The following is a 24,117-nucleotide window of genomic DNA, read 5'->3' as shown; positions in this document are numbered from 1 at the left end:
AAAGCAATAAAAACAAAAGAATAAACTAGAAGAGGCATAAAATAATAATCATTCTATTAAAGTCTTAATCAGGATACTTGTAGTAATATGATTTCTGTTTAATTTTAGTTAACATTATAAAAAGTTTTTCAATTGTAAACTGAGTTGTAAAAAAACCCCAAAACTAAAAACAACAAAAAAGTCTTCCAAAAACATACAATGGAGAAAACATAGCCTCTTCAACATATGGTGTTGGGAAAACTGGAAATCCGTATGTAGCAAAATGAAATCAAACCCCTGTCTCTCACCCTGCACAAAACTCAACTCAAAATGGATCAAGGACCTAGGAATTAGACCAAAGACCCTGCACCAAATAGAAGAAAAAGTAGGCCCAAATCTTCATCATGTCAGCTTAGGATCAGACTTCCTTAACAAGACTCCTAAAGCTCAAGAAATAAAATCAAGAATCAATAAATGGGATGGATTCAAACTAAAAAGCTTCTTCTCAGCGAAGGAAACAATCAATAACATGAAGAGGGAGCCTACAGGGTGGGAGAACATCTTTACCACACACACTTCAGATAGAGCACTTATCTCCAGGATTTATAGGGAACTCAAAAAACTTAATACCAAAAATACAAATAGCCCAATCAATAAATGGGCTCAGGAGTTTAGCAGACACGTCACAGAAGATATACAATCGATCAACAAATATAAGAAAAAATGTTCATCTCTTGCAATTAGAAAAATGCAAATCAAAACTACTCATCAAAACTAAGATTTCATCTCATTTTAATTAGAATGGCTATTATCAAGAATATAAGCAACAATAGGTGTTGGTGAGGGTGTGGGGAAAAAGGTACACTCATACATTGCTGGTGGAGTTGCAAATTGGTGCAACCACTCTGGAAAGCAGTATGGAGATTTCTTAGAAAACTTGGAATGGAACCACATTTGACTTGGCTATCCCATTCCTCAGCCTATACCCAAAGGACTTAAAATCAGCATACTACAGTGACACAGACAGCCACATCAATGTTTGCAGCAACTCAACTCACAGTAGCTAAACAATGGAACCAACCTAGGTACCCTTCAACAGATGAATGGATAAAGAAAATGTGGTATATATATTTATATGCTGGAATATTACTCAGCCACAAAGAAGAATGAAATCATGGCATTTGCTGGTAAATGGATGGAGCTGGAGAATATCATGCTAAGCGAAGTAAACCAATCCTCAAAAACCAAAGGCCAAATGTTTTCTCTGATAAGTGGATGCTGATACACAATGGGGGGAGGGTAAGGGAAGAATGGAGGAACTTTGGATTGGGCAAAGGGGAATGGGGGGGTAAGGGGGTTGGGAATAATAGTGGAATGAGATGGATATCATTATCCTATGTACATGTATGATTGCACGAGTGGTGTGACTACATCATGTACAACCAGAGATATGAAAATTTGTGCTCCATTTGTGTACAATGAGTCAAAGTGCATTCTGCTGTCATGTATAACTAAATAGGACAAATTAAAAAAAGTGAAAATGGCAACAATTATATAAAAATATTCTACCTCTTTAGCTATCAGGGAAATACAAGTCAAAACTCCCCAGAGATTCCACCTTTTTCTAGTTAGAATGGCAATCATCAGGAATACAATTAACAATGATTCTGGTGAGGTTGCAGAAAAGGAAACGTTATACACTGTTGATGGGAATATAAATTAGGGTAGCCATGTGTAAATCAGTATGCGGATTCCTCAACAAACAGAAATGGGACTACCATAGGACCCAGTCATACCATTCCTGCATATTTATCTAAAATAATTAAAGACAATATACTTTAATATTTTAGCTAGGAAGGTGTCTCAGTGGTAGAGCTGTTGCCTGATATACATGAGGCCCTGGGTTTGGCCCCCAGCACCACCAAAAGAAAAAAAAATTATCTATTTCTGAAGATAAGTAGTAGTTCTGGGAATATTAAGTTCAGTGGTTTCTCTGTTCTTTGTTATTGTGTGTCAAAGTGCTCTGACACCAAATTCAATTAGAACAGGAAAACTCAGGAAGAAGACCACGAAATGAAAGACATATACCTTTGTTTCTTCATCAAATTCTTCAATGGACTCTATTAATTTCCCGGGTTCCAGTTCACCTAGTGGAAAGGGGTAGTCAGTTCCCAAAATAACTTTGTCCTGAAAAGAGAAGGTATATTTTCATTTGTAAATTTGTAAAACTTGATAAAATAGCCCCCTATAAACGATTTTGTATTAATTATTATAAACACTCTCATGGTAAAATAACAAATGTCTTCCTGATCAACAGAAGCATGAAACTAGTCTAAAACTTTGAAGATTTTTATTGTTCAGTTTTTAACATTTTTCCAGCAGGTGTCGCTATTAGGTCTCCTAAAGTTGCAAATCAACCCCATCCTTCCTTCTTTTTTAAAAAATTAACTGAAATGCACCTACTTTCTAAAAAAAGTAACTGAAATGCAGAATACTGAAATTTAAGACATTTACTAGAATAGATACATATTTGGATGAAATTAAGGATTCTTTCTTTGAATGATACATTGTGATGGATCCCACAATTACTGAAAACATACTAGAGTTAAAAGCAAAAATGAAAAACAACTGTATAAAAAGATTCTTAAAGACTGGAAACACAAAGCAAAAATAGACAAGTGCGATTACATCAAACTTAAAAAATTCTGCTCAGCAGGGAAAAGAATAACAGAGTGAAGAGAGAACCTACAGAATGGGAGAAAATATTTGCAAATTACACACACATCTGATAAAGAGTTAATATCCAGAATATATAAGGAACCCCATAATTCAATTGCAAAAAAAGTCTAATTGTACATTTGTATTTTTATGTATTGATTAAAAATAAATTTAAATTTAAGACTACCATGACTATCTATCATGTAATGTCTGTTTCCAATTCTAGATGTTAAGTAGTAACTCTGATGGTTTTGAATAACATTTTTGCCACTGTTAATTAGAAATTGTATCTTGAGTTAATTAGGTAGTCCCACAAATTCTAATTTCTGATGCACTGAAGTTCTGGTATGCTATTACCTAAAAGGATGACTATAGAACCCGGTAAAGAACTATATATTTCAAAAAGCTAGAGTAAAGGATTTTGAATGTTTTCACCACAAAGAAATGGTATATGTTTGAGAAGATACATTAACCTAAACCTGTTTTGCTTTTTGCCCTAACACAGCCCTGGAATCATGTTGAACTCATCCTGCTTTCTCACTTTTGGCATTTCATGAGTCACTAAACTCTTTGGATCCTATTTTGATATCATTTCTTGTTTCCATCAACTTCTCTCTAATTCCCCAATTCCTCTGTTAACTCAGAGTCAGACCTTCACCATCTCTTAGCTTAGCCAAGCATGACCTCTGTGGTACTGAAACATCTTACATGTATTTTATTCAGAGCACCTATTATATTGCTATGAGACAATGTCTAAAAATAATAACAATATCTAACATTTATTGATTGCTTGGTATGTACAAAGTGCTATTCTAAGTCCTTTGCATTTATTAATTCATTGAATCTTCACAACCTTGTTATGAGATGGGTTCCATTATTATTACCATTCAATAGATAGGGTACTAAAGATGATAATGAACTTTTATAGATTGTGCAGCTGGTTTGCAATGCAGCCAGGTTTGTGTCTTCATCTCCACACTCAGCTAAGAACTGGGACAGAAACTCTGTCCCTGGCTGTAAGCACAAAGCCTGCCATAGATGAGATGTTTATTGAATTAGACTGGGCTGCTACTATCATTTTCTAATTGATCTTCCTGATTTCAAACTCATTCACTTCAAGCAATATTAATCACTGGAGAGAATCATCATTTTTGTTTGTTTGCAGTACTGGGGATTGAAATGAGGGGTGCTTTACTATTGAGTTGCATCCGTAATCCCTTTAAAGAATTTAACTTCGAGAGAGGGTCTTGCTAAGTTGTTTAGGGTCTCACTAAATTGCTGAGACTGGCCTTGAACTTGGGATCCTCCTGCCTCAGCCTCCCAAGTCGCTGAGATTACAGGTGTGGGCCATTGTGCCTGACTCTTTAAAATACAAATTTGATCATGACTTATCCTTGTTTGAAGTTCATCAATAATTTCCTTAGCATGAAATAAGTGGCCCACAACAAATGCAGAAAAAGAAAGTGGTCCTAAGTCTGAGCTGGCACAAGACCTATGATCCAGTCTAACAATAATTATCTGTCTTTCCTTATAAAATACCTCTTCTAAGAATGATTCTTTTAATTGGACTTTTGAGAAGGCCTCTTCTTTTGTGATGTTTGGAATGTAACTCTGACTCATGCTTGTAATCAATTTGAAAGTTGCTTAACGTGTGTATTGAAGGAATAAATGTTTGAATGTACAAAAGAGGGAAGTATAACTTTAAATAGACCTAGAATATCAAATATATTTGAAATAATCTAAACAGCTTTTGTGAGGGCAAATAACCCTTTGATTTTTACAAAAAAAGATTTTCTTAGGTTTTATGACTATATTCATATGAAATAATATGGGAAAGCACATAATACAGTTCAGGAATAAAGTCATGATAGACTAACAAATCTATATTTAGATTTCTGTAATCATTACTATGTGAAACCAAGCAAATACACCTGCTGACTGAAGCCCTAAAGACCCTAAGTTATGTCTATTCGCATCTGTGCCAACAGCTGATCTCGTTCTGAATAGTCTGCTTGGTATTCGCTGGAGGTTCATTTGTCCTCATTTCTACCTCCTCTCACTAAAGCTGTTTACAATTCCAAAACACAACATAATTCTTGAAAGTCCCATGCTTATAGTACATTTGTCAGGTACATTAACAGGAAAGTGAAATCTAGAAATTAATTTTGCTTTCTATTCAGGAATTCTTCACCTCCCAGTATTATGGCCTTCTCAGTAATAAATACATTTTAAGAGGGGTCTGTTCTGTTTTAATGTGGAGAAAGCAAATGATTCTAAAACAGGAATGAAAATCACTCCTCTGCAATTCATCCTCCTGATGAAGATATATCTCTGGTCCCCCCACCCCCAGTTTGCTTTTGGATACTTACTGCAGACAATCAAATTCATGGTTTGGCAACATTTAATTATTATTACTCACAACTCCTCTACATAGGAGTTTAATTATCCACTTGTGATTATCTGATGGATGAATTTTTCTTACCTGCTCTCTATACACCTTTTATTGAATTCTGATAAACTTTTGAACATTTCTAGCTTGCTAGTAATTTCATATTCTAGTTTGTTAGTAATTTCATAAGGGAGAGGGAAATAGGGATAAAAGGACTGGAAATGAAATTATTGTTAATAGTGTTTCTTGTTCTGAGGGAGAAGAGAGCAGCAAAAAGGAGAGTGCTTGAGTTGTATGGTTCTGTAGAATGAAGCTCACACACTTCTGTGCTTAATACCAGTCTCTACTTGATGGATGCTTAATAAATACTTGAGTTAAAAATACTTTTTCTGGAACCAACCTAGATGTCCTTTAAGTGATGAATGGATAAAGAAACTGTGGCATATATATACAATGGAATATTACTCCGCCATAAAGAATGATAAAATTATGGCATTTGCAGGCAAATAGATGAAATTGGAGAATATCATGCTAAGAGAGATAAGCCAATCTCAAAAAACCAAAGGACGAATGATCTCGCTGATAAGCGGATAATGACATATAATGGGTGGTGGGAAGGGTTAGCGTTAGGGTTAGGGTTAAGGAACGGGGCAAGAATGGAGGAAGGAAGGACTGTGTAGAGGGAAAAGAGGGGTGGGGGGAAGGAAAAAAATAACAGAATGAATCAAACAACATTACCCTATGTAAATTTATGATTACACAAATGGTATGCCTTGACTCCATGTACAGAGAAACAACATGTATCCCATTTGGTTACAATTAAAAAAATACTTTTTCTAATGCTGTATCTATTACCTATTATCTCATTGCAAATTGGTTTTGTTTTAAATGAATTACATGAAGGATTCTGTGTTAAGAAAACATACAATATGACCTTAAATGACCTTAGATGACTGTGGCTCCATTTTTCATGGGCCTGGGCTCTCTGGGATATTCAAGGCTCTCATGAAATCTCAGGTTCCCAAGTCACATAACTGACCCTGACTTCCCCAAAGCTGAACCTTCTTATCTTCTTGATGGTGACCCAAGATTCTATTCCTTTGGGATCCTCCATGATCATGAGGATCTAATGTGCTAATGTACCACTTCATAGCATCACATTTTAGTAGGTCATTTTGAAAAATTCTATTAAAACCAAAGGAATAATTCTAATAGTGGACATTTTAGGTACCATGCTGCCTCTTCTGGGATCCCCAAATTATACCTTCTAGACAAATACTGGCTTTCCTTATTAGGCAGTAAAGCAGTGGATAATCCTGATGAATTATCAGTACCAACTCTGTGTTCTAACATACATTTCCCTATCCAAAGCCTGCAGCAGTGCACATCTCCCTATGAGGTCAAAGACTTACTGAGCTGATAATAATTGTGATTAATATTCCTGCCAGGGAAAAGGTATAAACTACTCACCTGCTGGGAGTCATTCACTTTTTCACATTTTCAGAGAGTGCTACAAACACTGAAAGATGTGGCTTACTAAGTAAGTTCCAATTGTGGAAGAGAGTTTCATTTTTCTTCTGGAAAAGGAACAATTAACTATCTTCTCATTAGCATATTTCTTTAGTAACATTTGCAGCACATGCAACATGTAACAACATATCTTAGAAATTCAGGTATATCAGGGATTTGGTTTGATCCTTGACACATTTTCCTAGAGAAAAGAGCCTGGTTTAATTTAACCAGTGTAAAATAAGATAAACCTTATATCCCCCAAGATCATTGCACAATTCAGTTAAATAAACATTAACTTAACACCTACTATTTGTAAAGTGCTAGAATAGATGATATAAATCTCTGACATTTGTATAGTCCACTGGCATGGTATTATACTAACTCTTTACATCAACTCTGCCTGGTTATCAGCAACATTTGACAGTAATGGAAACTGGGGCAAGATAGATAATTGACTTGATATTAAAGATCACTCAGCTAAAAAGTGGTAGGACCAGGACTTGAACTCTCACTGAACACAAGTTCTTGAGAAGATAGTAAGTTAAATTCTTGTCCTCAGGAAGTGTAAAGGCATCAGAGAAGGGTTCTGTTCTACCATAGACTGCGCTGCAAAGGAAGACGTTACTTAACCAAAACATTTGGAGACTGACATATTAAACGTCAATGTCAAGTTAGGTGAGAAACTCTCTTTGTTTTAAGGAATGTTGGAAGTATTTCTAATACATGTGGCATACTCTACCTTCTGCCATACCTCTGGAAATAGTGAATTTTTTTGATGATAAAAAAATTTTTCAGTGCTTCCGGACCATTCTTTTAGAACCTCTTAAATGAGTGTTAAACATATGGAAAGCACAGAAGAGGGATGGAGAAGCATTGGTCATTGGCCTTGACTGGTCTCCAGCTTGGGTTCACATTCTGACCTATAGATTCAGTGCCTAAAACAAGATTACATTTGTGTCTACTCAGTTCCTTAACCCACTTATTGACTGTGTTATTTGGATTCTTGGTGTAAAGTGTTTTTAGTTCTTTATGGATTCTGGAGATTAGTGCTCTATCTGAAGTGTGTGTGGCAAAGATTTTCTCCCACTCTATAGGCTCTCTCTTCACATTGTTGATAGTTTCCTTTGCTGAGAAAAAACTTGTTAATTAGAATCTATCCAAATTATTGATTCCTGCTTTTATTTCTTGTGCTTTGGGAGTCATGTTAAGGAAGTCAGGTCCTAAGTTGACATGATGAAGATTTGGACCTACTTTTTCTTCTATTAGGTGCAGAGTCTCCGGTCTAATTTCTAGGTCCTTGATCCATTTTGAGTTGTTTTGTGCAGGGTGAGAGATAGGGGTTTAGTTTCATTTTGCCGTATATGGACTTCCAGTTTTCCTAGCACCATTTGTTGAAGAGGCTATCTTTTCTCCATTGTATGTTTTTGGCATCTTTGTCTAGTATGAGATAACTGTATTTATGTGGGTTTGTCTCTCTGTCCTCTATTCTGAATCATTGGTTTACCTGTCTATTTTGGTGCCAATACCTTGCAGAAGATTTACAAGCAATCAGCAGATATATGAAAAAATGTTCAACATCTCTAGTAATAAGAGAAATGCAAATAAAAACTATCCTAAGACTTCATCTCAACCCAATTAGAATGTCAATTATCAAGAATACAAGCAACAATAGTTGTTGGCAAGGATGTGGGGAAAAAGGTAAACTCATACATTGCTGGTGGAGTTGCAAATTGGTGCAACCACTCTGGAAAGCAGTATGGAGTTTCCTTAGAAAACTTGGATTGGAACCACCATTTGACCCAGCTATCCCACTCCTTGGCCTATACGCAAAGGACTTAAAATCAGCATACTACAGTGACGCAGCCACATCAAAGTTTATAGCAGCTCAATTCATAATAACTAGATTGTGGAACCAACCTAGATGCCCTTCAATAGATGAATAGATAAAGAAACTGTGGTATATATACATGATGGAATATTACTCAGCCACAAAGAAGAATAAAATTATGGCATTTGCCGGTAAATGGATGGAGTTGGAGAATATCATGCTAAGTGAAATAAGCCAATCCCAAAAAACCAAAGGCTGAATGATTTCTCTGATAAGTGAATGATGATACATAATGCGGGGGGAGGAGGTAAGGGAAGAATGGAGGAAGGATGGATTGTGTAAAGGGAAATGAGGGGTGGGGGGAAGGAAAGATAATAGAATGAGACAAACATCATTACCATATGTACATGTATGATCACACAAACAGTGGTGACTCTACTTCGTGTACAACCAGAAAAATGAAAGTTGTACCCCATTTGTGTACAAAGAATTAAAATTAAAAAAAAGAAAAAACGATTAAAAGATTTGTGCCTATTGTAAAAAAAATGATACTTTTACTCCTAAAACATTTACTGTAAGATAAAACACTTTTACAGTGAGATCAAGTGTTTTCTATTTTGCAAAACAGAAATTTCTGGTTTCTCCTTTAAAAGAAGAACACACTAATGGATGTTTTTTTAGAGTAGCTGAAAGTCTAATTTGCAGAGAGAGGCCTCTTTACCTTTTGAAACGAGGTGAAGTTCATATAACATAAAATTAAACAATGAGAAGTGTACACTTCAGTGGCATAAAACACATTCACAGTGTTGTGAAACCATACCTCTGCCTTGTTCTAACCATATAAAATTATCTAAAAAGATCAACAACCCAAGACTTAGACACTAAAGCATTTCACATACCTGAAGTATAGACATGTGAGGAAAGTTTAATATTTAATATGAAAGATTAGACTTGGAAAAAAGAAAATCCACTTGGAGGAAGACTTGCAAGGATAAGTAAATTTCCAAAAATTTTTAGTACATTCAGAGAGATAAAAAAGTATCACATCCACCTAACAAGAACAGTATGTTAAAAAAAAAAAAACAGAGGTACATTTAGAAGAAAAATAAAATTAAGCTCTTGGATTTAAAAAAAGGTCAAAACTAAATAGAAGGCTTTATCAATAAAGTTGAAGAAAGTGCTGTCTGGTTTCTTATTGTTGCTTACAGTAAAATGCAGGAGAAGTGCTTTAAAGAAAGGACTATTAAATGTAAGGAGACAGGAATTGTTGGCAAAGATTAAAACCAGTGCACAATCAGAAAAACAGTGTATAAGTGAAGACAAGATGTGACTATGTCTTTGTTATGACCTGAAATGACTTAGGCAGCAAAGAATCAGTTAAACAATAAGAGCTTCTAGGGAACTGAGGCTCAGCAGCTTTACAGAAACCTAAGGTAGAAAAGGACTTTTCTCAGAGATTAGAGGGTAAAGTTTTTGCCCCAAAGTGTGAAACTTAATAAGATTCATAAAAGACCCCACAAAGTTTTAAAGAGAATTGTAGTAACAGCTTGGACTCAAAGGAAATGAAAATGAAAAGAAACATTTGCACTCCAAAGCTTGTACAGGCATGAAGCAGTCTATAAAAACTACTCCTTTATAAACACAGCCTAACTTTTATGGAAAAAGATGACTCAGTTTGTAGAATCAGGAACCATGGTGAATCATTCCTATCCTTTGGGTTCTAATCAAGGAGATGCCAATATGTTCCTGATGGATTTCAGATTTACTAGTGGCTAGAGACTCTGCTGAACCTCCCATTTTTCCCCTTTTGAAACTGGAGGGTATGTAGCAACTATCCTATGCCTGTCCTACCATTTTATATTAAGTATAGGGAGAGCAAAGGGATTTGTCTCTTTAGTTTGCAGTTTTTTATATTGAGAGAAATTGTACAGGATGAACTTCATCCACAAGTTCATTTAAACAATGAGATTCTGAACTTCAAGGTGATACCATAAACCATCAGACTTTTGGGGCAAGCTTAGCAGGGGTGAGGATATTTTCATTTTTGAGGAATATAAGTAATATGTGGCCAGAGGGTAGAATATGAGTTTTAAAATAATTCTATGTAGCTTCTGAGTCTAGGTCATAAATGGATAGATTTGTCTGGTGGACTCTCTTTCTATTTTTCCCTATCTACAAACCCCTATTTTTCTCTCTCATTCTTGGGTGAACCACCTGACACTTGTTAGGGTGATCAAACAGGCCTCTAGAGAGACCCACCTGGAAAGACTCTGAGGATTCCCACCATGAGTAAAATCCATCTTGGAAATAAATCTTTCAGTCCTAGTCAAGCCTTGGGTGACAGTAGTTGTGATTGACACTGCTTGCAAACTTTTGACAGACCTTGAGGCAGTTAAGCTGCTTCTAAATTGCTTGCACACAGAGACCATGAGAAATAATAATTGTTGTTTCAAGCTGCTAAGTTTTGGAGTGATTACTTATACAACTGTAGATTACCAATTGGGTGTAGCTAACATTATGATATAACCATAATGGGTAGATGAGTGACCTCTAAAAATCTATCATACCCACCCACACACACACACATGATCATAGAATACATACTTTATATATACATATGTATTTAGGTACTAAAATGTTTTTTTTAATATATGATATATATATATATTTAGTTTTATAATACAGTTTAAAATTGTGATTTATCAAAGTAACACCTATACAAAGTTAAGCAAATATTACTAAAATGTATTATCAAAAATAGTCCTGTGCCACTTTCTTAACTCTTATCCTCCAAAGCAGTCACTTTTACCTTTTTAACTTGCAACTTCGAATAACTACTTTCATATTCCCTGATAATAAGCTTATGCTATCATTTCTTGATTCATTAACTTTGGAGAATATTTACTGGTTTCCCACTTGGTCATTGAGAATCTCTTCCTTATACTCACCTTCTCTATTTTCTTGATAGACTTACAATTTTCAGTAAAACTAATATTAATATTTATACTTGTATGATAATAACTATAGTGCTGATTGTTTAGTGCTGAGTCAAATAATGTACAATGATTATCTGCCCCATAAAGATTTTTGTTTTCTTGGAGTTATTTCCTTTTCTTTCATTGGTTTAATTATCTATGTATGTACTGTTTGTTCCTAATATACCAACAGCTCTATTTAATGTCTGGAAATAATCATTTACAACTCTCAAATGCATCAAACAATCCACCAATTTCATTTTTTTCCTTCCTGGGGACCTCCCTCCTCAGCAAACTGTTTTCTTTCTCCAATCTGGATATGTTACTCTATAACCCAGATATACTGTTAGGACTTTCCTTAGCCATTCTTGATTTGGAGTTTGTTTTAGAAAGAGAATTTGCTAACACGAATATAACTTGAGAGGGGAATCTTTAATATTTTAAAGAGAATCCTAAATCATACACACACACACACACACACACACACACACACACACAGAGATTCATCAGCCTGTGAGGTCACACAAAATGAGGCTACATTTACTTTTTTAAAAAAAAGATTTTTAGTTGTAGATGGACCTTTATTGTTTTATTTATTTTTATGCAGTGCTGAGGATCAAACCCAGTGCACCACACATGCTAGGCAAGTGCTTTACCACTGAGATACAGCTCCAGTTCCAAGGATACACTTATTTACTTTTGATGCTCAAATTTCAGTAGTTCAAGCATTCACAGTTTGAATGCAAAACCTCAGTATAATTATCTTTGCAAAATGCCTTCTGAGTTTTACTAGGGAGCACTGTTAGAGGTGTACTGCCACATGCTCACCTAGTTAACCCTCTGGTTATCCTAAGGTGCTTGCCATTTTCTTCTGCTTTGGCTTCCTGGTTAATGTGTATTGCACTCAGTACGGTTTGAAGGTGCTAATAGTATTCCTCACTGCTTATGGTATTACTTAGAAGATGGGCTTTGAATGTGCCAATGGTATTTTCTCCTGATGTTTTCATTTCCAGGAATACTAGACTTGGAGGGATATGAGAATGAAACTTTCCCCAAATTCTTACCACTTTTCCTCCCCTCCTCCATTGCTGAAAACTAGAGCCCACAAAGTCTCTTTTAGCTTCTCCTCTGTGTAACTTCCTGCTTACATACTTCTCTGTCATCCTCCATCCAAACCAAAAAACAATCAATAATCACAATCAACTGCTGGTCACCCATCTCTACAGGGACAACACAGAAGTTAGATAATTCAGAGGCACAGTTTAACTACGTACAGTAGTATTCCTCACTTGGTATTTTGCTTTCCATGGTTCAGGTACCCTTGGTTAATTACAGTAAAGTAATATGAAATGGAAAATTCCAGAACTAAAGTTTATAAGTTTGAAATTGTATGTCATTATGAGTCAAATTATAAAATCTTGCACTGTCCCACTTTGTCCAGCCTAGGATGAATTATCCCTTTGTTCAGAGTATCCACACTGTTTGGACTACCCTCCTAATACTCACTTGGTAACCATCCTGTTATCAGATGGACTGCTGCAGTATCTCAGTGTTTGTAGATAGGAGTTGTTATTATCTGTGGTTTCAGACATTCACTGTGGGTATTTGAATGTATCCCTCTTGGATAAGGAGAAATTAATGTAATTTATTGGCAAACTAGAATTTTTAACATTTATATTTTGGTGATTTTCTTAAACTAGAAAAACAGCATTAAAGTAGATGGAGTGAAATATCTATTCCAGAGATAGAACACTACTTGCAACTTTCAAATGATGGGCCTCTTTTTACTAGAGAGCAAGATTTTTAAAAGTATTTTTTTTAGTTGTAGGTGGACACAAGACCTTTATTTTATTTATTTATTTTTATGTGGTGCTTTGGACAGAACCCAGTGTCTCACAGTGAGTGCTAGGTGAATGCGCTACTGCTAAGCTACAACCCCAGGTCCGAGAGCAAGATTTTAAAAGACTTAGAGTTTGATCTCAATTGAAGTACTATATTGCAAATCTTTCAAATATGTCCATGTACTTTTTAAAAAGTGCCGCCTCATTTTTTTCATGGGAAAATTGGGAAACCATCTATAGAGAGCTGTAAATAATAAAATGGAACTGAAATATGGTTGGTTGGTCCTCTGTATCCGCAGGTCCTATATTCCAGGATTCAACCAAGCATAGATTAAAAATATTTTGGAAAAAAAATGCTTTTGCACTGAACATGTACAGACTTTTCCCCTTGTCACTATTCCCTCAACAGTACAGTATAACAACTATTTACTATACTAGTATAGTATAACTATATTGTTTATTTAGTATTTACATTGTATTAGGTATTATAAGTCATCTAGAGAAGATTTTAAAGCATACAGGAAGATGCGTGTAGGTAATATGCAAATACTGGGCCATTTTACAAAGGGTCTTGAGCATCTGAGAATTTTGGTACCTCTGGGGATCCTGGAACCAATTACTTTTGGACATCAAGGGACAACTATATTAAATAGTTCAGTTTTTTTTTTAATAAACTAATTCACATTGGCCTTTTCCCTGAAAATTATCTAACTTGCCAAGTAACTGGTTGCTGATTCAAATTTGTGCTCTGCATATACTATCTAAATAGCAAATCCAGCTTACCTTTCCCATGACATCTATTAACAGCTTGAGGGATCGAGGATCATGAACCAAGGAATCTGTGTAAAAGGAGCCCAGGTATTTCTTTGGATCAGTTGGATTGTCCAGGGCACATAGATCTGGACGCATGTTGAATCCATGGGAAATTCTTCCCACTGTGAAAGGGAAAGCACCACCTGCAAGTAAAACTCATTACTGAGGAGCTAGTGTTGATTAAAAAGGATTCCTTTTGTTGGGTGCAGTGGTGCACACCTGTAATACCAGTGACTCCAGCGGCTGAGGCAGGAGGATCCTAAGCAACTTAACAAGACCCTGTCTCAAAATTAAAAAATAAATAAATAAAATAAAAAGGAGTAGGTATATAGCTCAGTGGCAAAACACCCCTGGGTTCAACTCCCAGTATTGAAAAGGATTCCTTTAAATCCTGATGTTCTAAGGAGAAGTTCCCATAGCCCAGCTGGTTAAGTATTTCTAAAGGACCTGCTAGGTTCCAAACGCTGGAAGATGAGCATGGAAAAATGGCATGAAGGCATCTAGAAATTTAGACTTGAGAAGTTATGCCAAAGAGAGTAGAAAAGTATGTAAGGAAATGTAGTGTTGTTATCATAGTAAAATACTGAGGTGACTATCAGCTGAGTGATATCAAAATCATGGGGGCATATCCACAAAATGTAATGCCATGCATGAAGCTATCAAAAATGAAGCTATCAAAAATGATGGTGCCCTGTATTTATTGACATGGAAAGATATCTTCTCTATGCAGTTGTGAACGAAAAGTTGGTCAGTGAACTAGATGTAGAGTTTGATATTATGTGTGTATATGTGTGAATGTGTACAGAGTCACAATCTCAATTACATACAGAGACCAGGCAGACAATGAAATGGAATGAAATAGGTCTATTTGTAAATAGTGGAGAGTAGTAGGGACTGGAGAGCTCATAGTCTGATAGAGTGATTTATTTATATTTAACATTATTTTATTAGTGCATTATATTTATACATAATAATGGGGTTCATTTTGACATAATCATACGTGGAATATAATTTGCTCCATTTCAGTCTCCAGTGCTTCCTCTTTCCCACCTCTCCTCCCTCCCCATTCCTTTTTCTCCACTCTATTGGTTTCCCTTCTATTTATGTATGATTTTTTAAATTGGTGCTTTATAGATATACATAAAGGTGTAACTCACTGTGGTGCATTCATATATGTACATAATATAATTTTGTCAAATTCATTCTACCTTTCCTCTCTTTTCCTATTCCTCCTCTCTCCTTCTCAATCTCATTGCTCTACTCCACTGGTCTTCCCTCTATTTTCATGGATTCTGCCCCTGCTTTTCTCCCTATTTTGCTTGACTAGAGGGATTTAAATAAATTAAAAAAATGAAATGAAAACTGTGCCAACCAAACTAAATTTGCTTACAGAAATGGAATCAGGTCCTCCTACCATCATATGACTAGAATGATGACTGGAAGGATGTTAGAACTGAACTGTATCCCTCCAGGATTCCTGTGTTGAGGCTCTAACCGCCAATGTGAGTGTATTTGGAGACAGGACTTTAAGGAGGTAATTAAGGTTACATGAGGTCAGAAGGTGGGACCCTTAATCCAATAGGACTGATGTCCTTATAGGAAAAGGAAGAAATATTAGAACTCTCTTTCCTTCCCCAATCGCCCCACCCCACTCCCTGACCCAAGCATGCACAGGAAAAGGGTCATGTGAGGACATTGTGAGAAGGTAGCCATCAGTAATCAGGAAGGAAACTCTCACTAGAAGCCAACCCACTGACTCTTTGATCTTGGACTTTCAGCCTTCGGAACTGTGAGAAAATAAATGTCTGTTGGTTAAGTCACCCCATCTGTGGCATTTTATTATCACAATCTGAGTTGACTAATATAAACAAGGTCTTACCTCCATGTGCAAAACACACTTTTAGTTTAGGAAACTTCTCAAACACCCCACCCATGATCATGGAACAAATAGCCATGGTGGTCTCTGCTGGCATTCCTGAAAGAGGAAATAGTCACAAGGTTCAGGCTTGTCACCTTGAGCAGGAAGAAGCTCAGTGATTTTAATGGCTGGGGAATAATAGCTAATAGCCAGGGAATTGTCAGTGCCAAGAAACATAGGGTCCCTGAGTCCTAGCATGATTCAGCTGTATACAGGCCATTGCTTTAGCAAGAAGAATCATTTGAAGTTTCCCATTTACCCCTTACAGAGAGAGTTGTCTAGTGACTAGAGCTGTTGAGGAACCAGAGGACCTAGCTCTTGTCTTGATTCTCCTGACTTCAGTTTCAGATGCAGTGGGGCAAGCAGAGTGTAAGGAATCTGGGCTGAATACTAGCTCCTGCAATTTTTTACCTCCTGGTCTGTGATAAGTTACCTTACGTCCCTGGACCTGTGATTCTTACCTGTAAAAATGAAGACCTTGCTGCCTATCTCGCAAGGCTTTTGTGGCGTTTTGCAAATATGATGTCAGCAAAGTTCCTGGACAGAATGTCACATTCTGTCACTGGGCTCAACAAATATTAGTTACCTTTCTGTGCCTTAATTTCCTCATTTGTTAAACAAGGATAATAATGGCCAGTTCCTGTGATAGGCTGTTTTGAGGATTTAGTCGATAGCACCTGGCATTCAGTTATTGCTCTCTAAATATTAACTATTATTGTTAGTCCCACCAAATATCTGCTGCCGTTTGGAACTAATGTTGAAAATTACAGGATTAACATGAGTTATTTCAAGTGCTTTGTGCTTCTAGAAGAAGCAACTGGTCCATGTCTGATGCCTTCACCCCTAAGGAACCAGTTTAGGCTACATTGCCAGATGACTGCTTTTCCAACTGTGACTCAAAGATCTCTGAATTCTCCACAGTTGTGCCCTGCACCTTCTGGGGAAGCCTGACTTTGGGCTACTGACTGGGATTTCCCTGGATGCTTGTTCTGCCCATCGATGCTCCACACGCAGAGATACCTCTAGCTCCCCGGCCTCCTGGGAATTCTGAAAAAATGATGGATTCACATCCATCTGGGATTGAGATAAGGGCCGAGTTTCCTGAAAGCTGGGAAATGAACAGCACTGTTTCCTTCTGGTCTTGTGATTCTGCTTTCCATTACTTACTTGAACCACAGTCTCACAAGACATCCTCTATTCAGGAGCTAAAGTTACATTTACAATAAGAATCAGACTGTAACCCTTCCCTTCTGGAAATTGTCCAATCCACTAACATCATTTTTGCTTTTACAATAACATTCTGAAATTGACCTGTTTGTATGTTTATGATTGGTATACTTGTTTATCATTTCTTTCCTCTAGCCAGAATATAAACTCCACGAGGGCAGAGGTTTTGTTCGTACCTACAATCCAAGTGCCTTGTACAAAGCTTGACACTTTGGAGGGGATCAATACATACATGTGTTGCATAAATGAAGGATGAAATGACTATATGCGAATTCTGTTTTTCATGTGGAAAGTTGCGACATAAGTAAGTTTCTGGGACTTGTCAAAGTTTTTGAATCAGGATGAGATTACCTTGGAAGCTGGATAGAGCTGAGCCTCTTAGATTATCCCTTCTTATTGTTGTTCGAGAACTTGGTAGGGGTGGGTAGGAAGCTGTCTTATTAAATACTTGGGTCTCTACCAGGAATCACAGGACCATATAAAGTGTCAGAGCAGAAAGATAACTTTGAAGGAATCTAGATCAGTTTTGTAATTTTACAGATGAGGAACTGGAGCCCAAGGTGATGAAGTGGTTTGCCTGGGATTACACAGTGAAATAGAAATTAAGATGCAACTGAAATTCTGGTTTTGGCTTCCAATATATTGTACTTCATTTAATTCTTCATGGTGGTTGCCATTTGATTACTTCATAATTACTAATTGTACTAATTAGGCTGGGGAGAGAATGGATAATCCCTCTCCAATAAAGTCCAATATTTTTCATTGAGTTTTTGATTAGCTGCACTTTTCAATTGTAGCTCCAGAATTTTACATCTGTTCTCTATCTTTCCTTCCTATTGGGACAAATAATGAGAGATTGGATAGGACAAAGGGAGGTTTCTTCTCTTTCTGTTTCCCTCACTCTCCTGTGGAACCATGAATAACTGGTACCGGGGGAATAAAACAGAGCAAAAGAGAGAGCAAATAACAGGATCATTGACAACACAGGTCTTCTACAGTCTAATGTTTCAGATTCTCGTGTGGAAGAAATTAACTTTCTACCTATAATTCCAGGTCCTCACTTATAACAGCTGATGCTATTACCAGCTTCTAAAAAACTTACTTTTTAAAGTCCTCTTTGGAAGTTTGTGTAGCAAGGTAACTATGCAAACAGATATGTGCAAATTCCATTTTTTCTTATTAACTATATGATGTGGACAAATTACCTAACCACCCCAAGACTTAGTTCTCCATCTGTAAAGTGGTCATTTTAAAATCAACCTTGTAGAGTAAATATATTATTTATATATGATGTGACTTATTTATGATCATACCGGGTATGATTCAAATCAAACAGTAATATAAACAACACTTATCAACTCAGTAAAGGGTAGTTACTATTATTTTCAGTTATGTTAATTATTCATACTTCCTTGACAAGAGGGTTCCAGAGATGATTGGAAAAACCCAAGAGTTGGGGTCTGGAACTGACACAAACCTACGAGCCAAGGAAGCCAGTATTTGGCCATCCGCCCATCCATCTGCATGTCCCAAGGGTGCACAAACAGGGAGCAGTTCAGCCGTTCGGCCGCCTTCAAAGAAGCAATGAGAAAGAGAGAGGTTATTTGGAGGAGCCAGCAAATACAAGGAACTTTTTTGGGGAAGTTGTTTTTCTCTGATCTGAGTAAATAAACTAAATTATTGTCGAAGTGGTTTCTTGATCTTTATAAAAGAATTATAGACAAACTCGGCTACTGCTTGGGAAAATAAAAGGACCTTTAGAATTAACAAAAGGAATTGGTGGATTTGCCACTGAGGTTGATGAATTTAATATATTGTTTGGCAGAATAAGTCACAGGAAATAGCCATCACTCAAAATGTTTAAGAACTAATCCCACACTTCCAATGTGGGGGCAAATTTCCCTGCTGACACCTACATGGTCCTCTCTTTGGGATGGACAGTTGAGATGTGGTATTCTTTCTTTTTTTTTTTTAATTTTTTGGTTGTTGATAGGCCTTTATTTTATTCATTTATTTATATATGGTGCTGAGAATTGAACCCAGTGCCTCACACATGCTAGGCAAGTGCTCTACTGATGAGCCGCAACTCCAGCCAGAGATGTGGTATTCTTGAAGTCAGGGCAGGAGTGCTCCCTTCTTTTTCCCACTTGGAAACTTGAGGCTATAGAAAGTGAGGAAATGATGGTTAGGGACCAGCATCTCAGGGCTGGGCTGAAGTAGGCTGACATGAACCACCGAGCCATTGAGAATCTAACTGTGGATGGGAATTTCTGGGGTCTGTAGGCACTCACACAGTCCCCAGATCCCAGCTGAATCCCTGAACAGTCTGCTGTGAATGAGATCACCTCAGAGAGGTAAGAGCTCTCAATGTCTGAGCCTGGCAGGTTTTAGATAAATGTCATGGACGAATGTGCTCCAGGGCCTTCTGGGAAATGGAAATACGATCTGGATAGAATGACCTTTATTCAACAGAATGTTTAATTAAGATAAGTTCTCTCAACAAGCATTGAATATTAGTGCTTACCAAGGTTCAAAACAGATTTTCTTTCCAAATGTATTGGGGTACTGGAGTGACTCATCCCACCTTCACCCATAAATATTTGTGCTAACTGGGCTGATGCAATGTGACTTGTGTACATAAGCATTTTAAAAATGGAAAAAACAATTTTGGACAAAAGGGAATTCTGGAAAAGCCTGACAAAGGGTAAACTGAAGAAGATTTATAACTCAACAGATTCTGGGGAGCAGAGAAATACAAGCCTTTTGAAGGGAGAGGAGCTAATTGATTTCTGATAATGGATGCAGTTTTGAAAGAATATCATCTTAGGGATAGTTTGGGTTTGGCAAAGGTACATCTCAGTAGTATTTGAGTCCTCATTAAGATAAAATTTTATGTGCCTATTATGGTTTACTTAAATTTAATTTATTTTTTAATTTTTAAAGAAAAATGTTAATTTGTTCTATTTGGTTATACATGATAGTAGAATGCATTTTGATACATTGTACACAAATGGAGCATAACTTCTCATTCCTTTGGCTGTACATGATGCTGCTTCAATTCAATTTAAATTAACATTTAAAAGGTCTCCTTATATACATAAGGCATTGTAGAGAACAAAGTCACTTACACTCTCAAAAACACAGCTAACATTCACTGAGAACTTACCATGTGCTGAAGTTGTTTTAAGAATTTTACAATTATTGACTAGTTTAATCCTTTATGAGATAAACACTCTTATTCCCTTCATTTGACAAAGAAGGAAATTGAGGCAGATAGAGCCTAAGTAACTTACTCAGCCCTCCTGGCAGATAAATGGTAGAGCCAGGCAATCTAGTACTCTCATTCCTCTGCCTTGTAGCAATAACATGTCATTTTTGTACCTGAAAACTGACCTAAGCATGTATATCTGATCTACTCACTAACAACAGAGGTCTCAGAGTAAAATTAGGGGGATAGTTAGATGCTCTGGAGCACGAGGCTTACCTTAAAATGACAAATCCAGTTTGGCTCTCAGAAATTCCTCATTTGTTTGAGCATGCTACTGACGCAAACTGGAGAGCAGTGAGGCAGGCATGCCTTGCTAACCAAACAAATGTGCTGTCAAACCCAGGACATTACAAGTTCACTGGGGTCAGGATGTGCTCCTGAATCCCTCAGAGACTGGCAGTCTCTCACTATTGTTAGAATGATTGATGGGCTGAGCTAGTCACACAAGTGAAAATATCAATGTGGACTCCAATTTGCTGCTGTTACTTTCTAAGCCTCTTATTAATTCATGTATTTGATTCCAATGAATAATAAAATGACTTGCAGCTGAAGTCTCACTCACACTGTGCTGAAACAACTTGGATGCACAAGTAAATAAATCCTTTTTCAAAGCTCATTAAAGTTTCCAGAAAACACTACTGCATCAACTAAACCACTGCAGCCAATAAGCTTCAGGGAGTTCAGTATTTAGAGGAACATGAAATGTTTCAAGTCATTAGGAGGCAATTTAACAGGTAATACCCCAACTGGTGAGCAGTTGCCATAGATACAAGGATGAAAGAATTTTTGCATGTAATTAGAGCTCAATAAATATTAAATAAATTAAAAATAATAAATAAGTAACAGTGAGTATGGTGCCTGGTGAGTCCACAAACATCTATTTAATACATTATTAAAGATTTTGCATTTACAATGAAAAAATTACAAAGCGATATCAGCCATTGTAATTCTAGGAGGGAAGTAACAAATTTAAAAATGCAATCGAGTAAAGAATCATGAATCTTGAGTTCTGAATATTCAGGATAGCAGGTTTAGTTACAGAAGGAACAGAAAGAAGAGAAAGGCTGGTGATAGGATTGTGGAATGATACACGCTTGAAGTTAGGTTCTTCAAAAATGGATAGCACTGGATTTTTGAAAATTATTTTATTGTGAAGTATTTAAAATATAGAAATAATAAACAATAGTTCAACAGACATTCATATTCTCACCATCTAATTTCATCGAATGTTAACAATTTCATGGCATTATTTTTCACTTAGGATTTTTACTAATACATTTTCAAAATATGTGGCTCTGTAAGTTTCTTAATTGAGGATAGGTTAAATAAATAAAAATAAATCTATGTATTGGAATATTCTGCAGTTAAAAATCACGCTTTAAGATAATTTTAATTTAGTCTGGAAGTTCTCAATTAACATACAAAAACATGTGTAAAAAAATCCCAGTTTTGTTAAAGTATGAATATATGCAGTTTTTTTTTTCATATTAGGGATTGAACTCAGGGGCACTTAACCACTGAGCCATATCTACAACCCTTTCTTGTATCTTATTTAGAGACAGGGTCTCACTGAGTTGATACTGCTGTTGTTGTGGGAGGGGGAGGCTTGGCCCATTTGTTGGGGAGCTGGACAGGAGCCTTCCCCACCAAGGTGATGGTCTGAAGTTTTGCACTCACCCAGTAGCTAAACATGATGGGGACGGTGGAAAGAGCTTACACTGATACTCGCTAAGTTGCTGAGGCTGGCTTTGGGGTATATGTGGTCTTAAAAAAATGAAATGTACTACAGCGGTGGTTACTGTGAGTGGCAGGATTAAGGGTGATGTTTATTTTTTTCTTTATATTTTTTCTGTATTTTTCATAGTTTCTTCAAATTTATTTCATATTTTTGAAATATATTAAGTATTTTTCCTAAACAAAGAACAAAAATTTTTTTTGGCACGTCATTGACATAGTTCCATACACAGTGCTTGTGATGAGGTTGATATTTAGGCTTCCAAATAAAAGATTAAAAGGAGAACAAGAGAGATAGAAAGAAGAGATATGTCCTCACTGAGTTAACTCAGAACTGGCTTTAGGAGTATTTACATTGTCCTTCTTCTGTAGAATGGCCCATTCTTTTTTGGGAGGAGTTTTGGTAGGAGGTTTCCACACCTCTTGTTTACATCTAAGTCATCGACATTTCTGTCTCCTACCTCAGTGGAATGGCACCTGAATATTCCCACCAGCACCTGGCAAGGTGCCTAGCCCCAGCTAGGTGTTCTGGGGCTATGCCTTGGTTGAGTGACAGTTGTGTACTCACCTCATAGACTGGGAAGAATTTCTGCTCATTCAGGTTCCACTTGTTGATGTGGGAGCCAATTTGGACCCCCGGAAAGCCCAGCTCCTGCACACAGCGCTCCATCTCCTTGATGGCCAGTTCTGGAGCTTGCATGGGCAATGTTCCCAGACCCACAAACCTCCTGGGGTGGCTGGCAACAGTGGCAGCTATGTCATTGTTTAATAGTTGGCACAGGTCCAAAGTGTCTTGAGGTTTGGCCTGGTAGAAACAGGAGGGGAAATAAACAGGCCATTCAAAACCTACTTCTTTGGTCATTTACTCTAAACAATACTTTCTCTTAGCTAAACTATTTATCCTTCTCAAAGGCTTCACCCATCAGAAAGCTGAGGTACAAATTGAGAAAGGCACTTCCCACAGAAGATCTAATCTTTGCAAAAATCAAAGAAAACTGCCAGTGTATACTGATCACTTAGAAAAATTGAGGCTAGAATAGATTGCTGAACCTAGCATCCTAATTACTGGGCCATTCCACACTAGAGATGAAATGAGAATGGGCCATCACCAACTGTAGACAGATCTTGATGGCCTTCTCAGTTAGAAGCCTGGATTTGACCCAGTGCCTGAAACCATCATCAGGTCACTTTCTTGTCACTCTTCTTTGAGGGATGCTAGTCTTGCTCACAGACCTTTACCATTCCTGCCTGTCCTCTACCTATCCTTCCTATTGGCTATGACACTCAGGGCTGGCCTCAGCAAAAGGCTAAGGCAGATAAAGTTTGGTTTTGGTTTCCTTAACTCTCCCTTCTGCACTATTTTCTTCCTTTTGACATCACCCCACTACCAGGAATTTGGTACTCTACTGCTATTCCAGTTGTCTGATAAGAGTGATGCCCACTTTGATAAGTTCAGGCATACTGAAGTTTTAAGGCATTTCATTTTAAGTAGTGAATCTAAACACAAGAGTGAAGAAGGACTAAACCACTAATACTGGACTTATGAGCACAGGTGGGGGAAGTATGTAGAGTGGGTGGTATTTCCATTGCTTCTTAAATCCTAACAGGAGTGAATATTTACTTGGTTGGGCAGGTACTTAGTCCAAATTCAGCTCTACACAGAAATTTCCATCTGTAGGCTCCAAATCATGCCTGAAACTTTCAGTGCTTGAGATTTATTAACTTAAGGAAAGGTACCCACATCCAGGACTTACACTTTGACTTGTGTATTTCCCTGGGAGAAACAACATATTAGGCTGTGATCATCTTTTTTCAAAATCATTCTCACCTCAGAATAAATTGACTTGTCAGTTCCCCAGCAAGGTATTGTAGGAATGAGTCACCAGACAGGTACATTCTGGTGGAGATGAAGGCT

At 36.9% G+C, this 24,117-nt stretch overlaps 1 protein-coding gene across 5 annotated transcripts in view; it reads right to left on the bottom strand.

Moving 5' to 3' along the window:
- The window catches only part of Acmsd (aminocarboxymuconate semialdehyde decarboxylase), a 49,594-nt gene that overhangs the window by 3,633 nt on the left and 21,844 nt on the right, over positions 1 to 24,117 (bottom strand). For 4 of the 5 annotated variants that reach the window (XM_047547082.1, XM_047547086.1, XM_047547084.1 and 1 more), the window contains 5 exons: positions 22,771 to 23,007; positions 18,678 to 18,771; positions 15,935 to 16,030; positions 14,026 to 14,198; positions 2,068 to 2,166 (listed from right to left, as the gene is read on the bottom strand). In XM_047547082.1, coding sequence (XP_047403038.1) covers positions 2,068 to 2,166; positions 14,026 to 14,198; positions 15,935 to 16,030; positions 18,678 to 18,771; positions 22,771 to 23,007 — 699 coding nt within the window. The remainder of the gene's footprint in view (positions 1 to 2,067; positions 2,167 to 14,025; positions 14,199 to 15,934; positions 16,031 to 18,677; positions 18,772 to 22,770; positions 23,008 to 24,117) is intronic. The other variant, XM_047547083.1, reaches the window with a different exon arrangement.

Source organism: Sciurus carolinensis, chromosome 3 (assembly GCF_902686445.1).
Source record: "Sciurus carolinensis chromosome 3, mSciCar1.2, whole genome shotgun sequence".
Classification (NCBI taxonomy): domain Eukaryota; kingdom Metazoa; phylum Chordata; class Mammalia; order Rodentia; family Sciuridae; genus Sciurus; species Sciurus carolinensis.
This window is presented reverse-complemented; position numbering and strand designations above follow the sequence as displayed.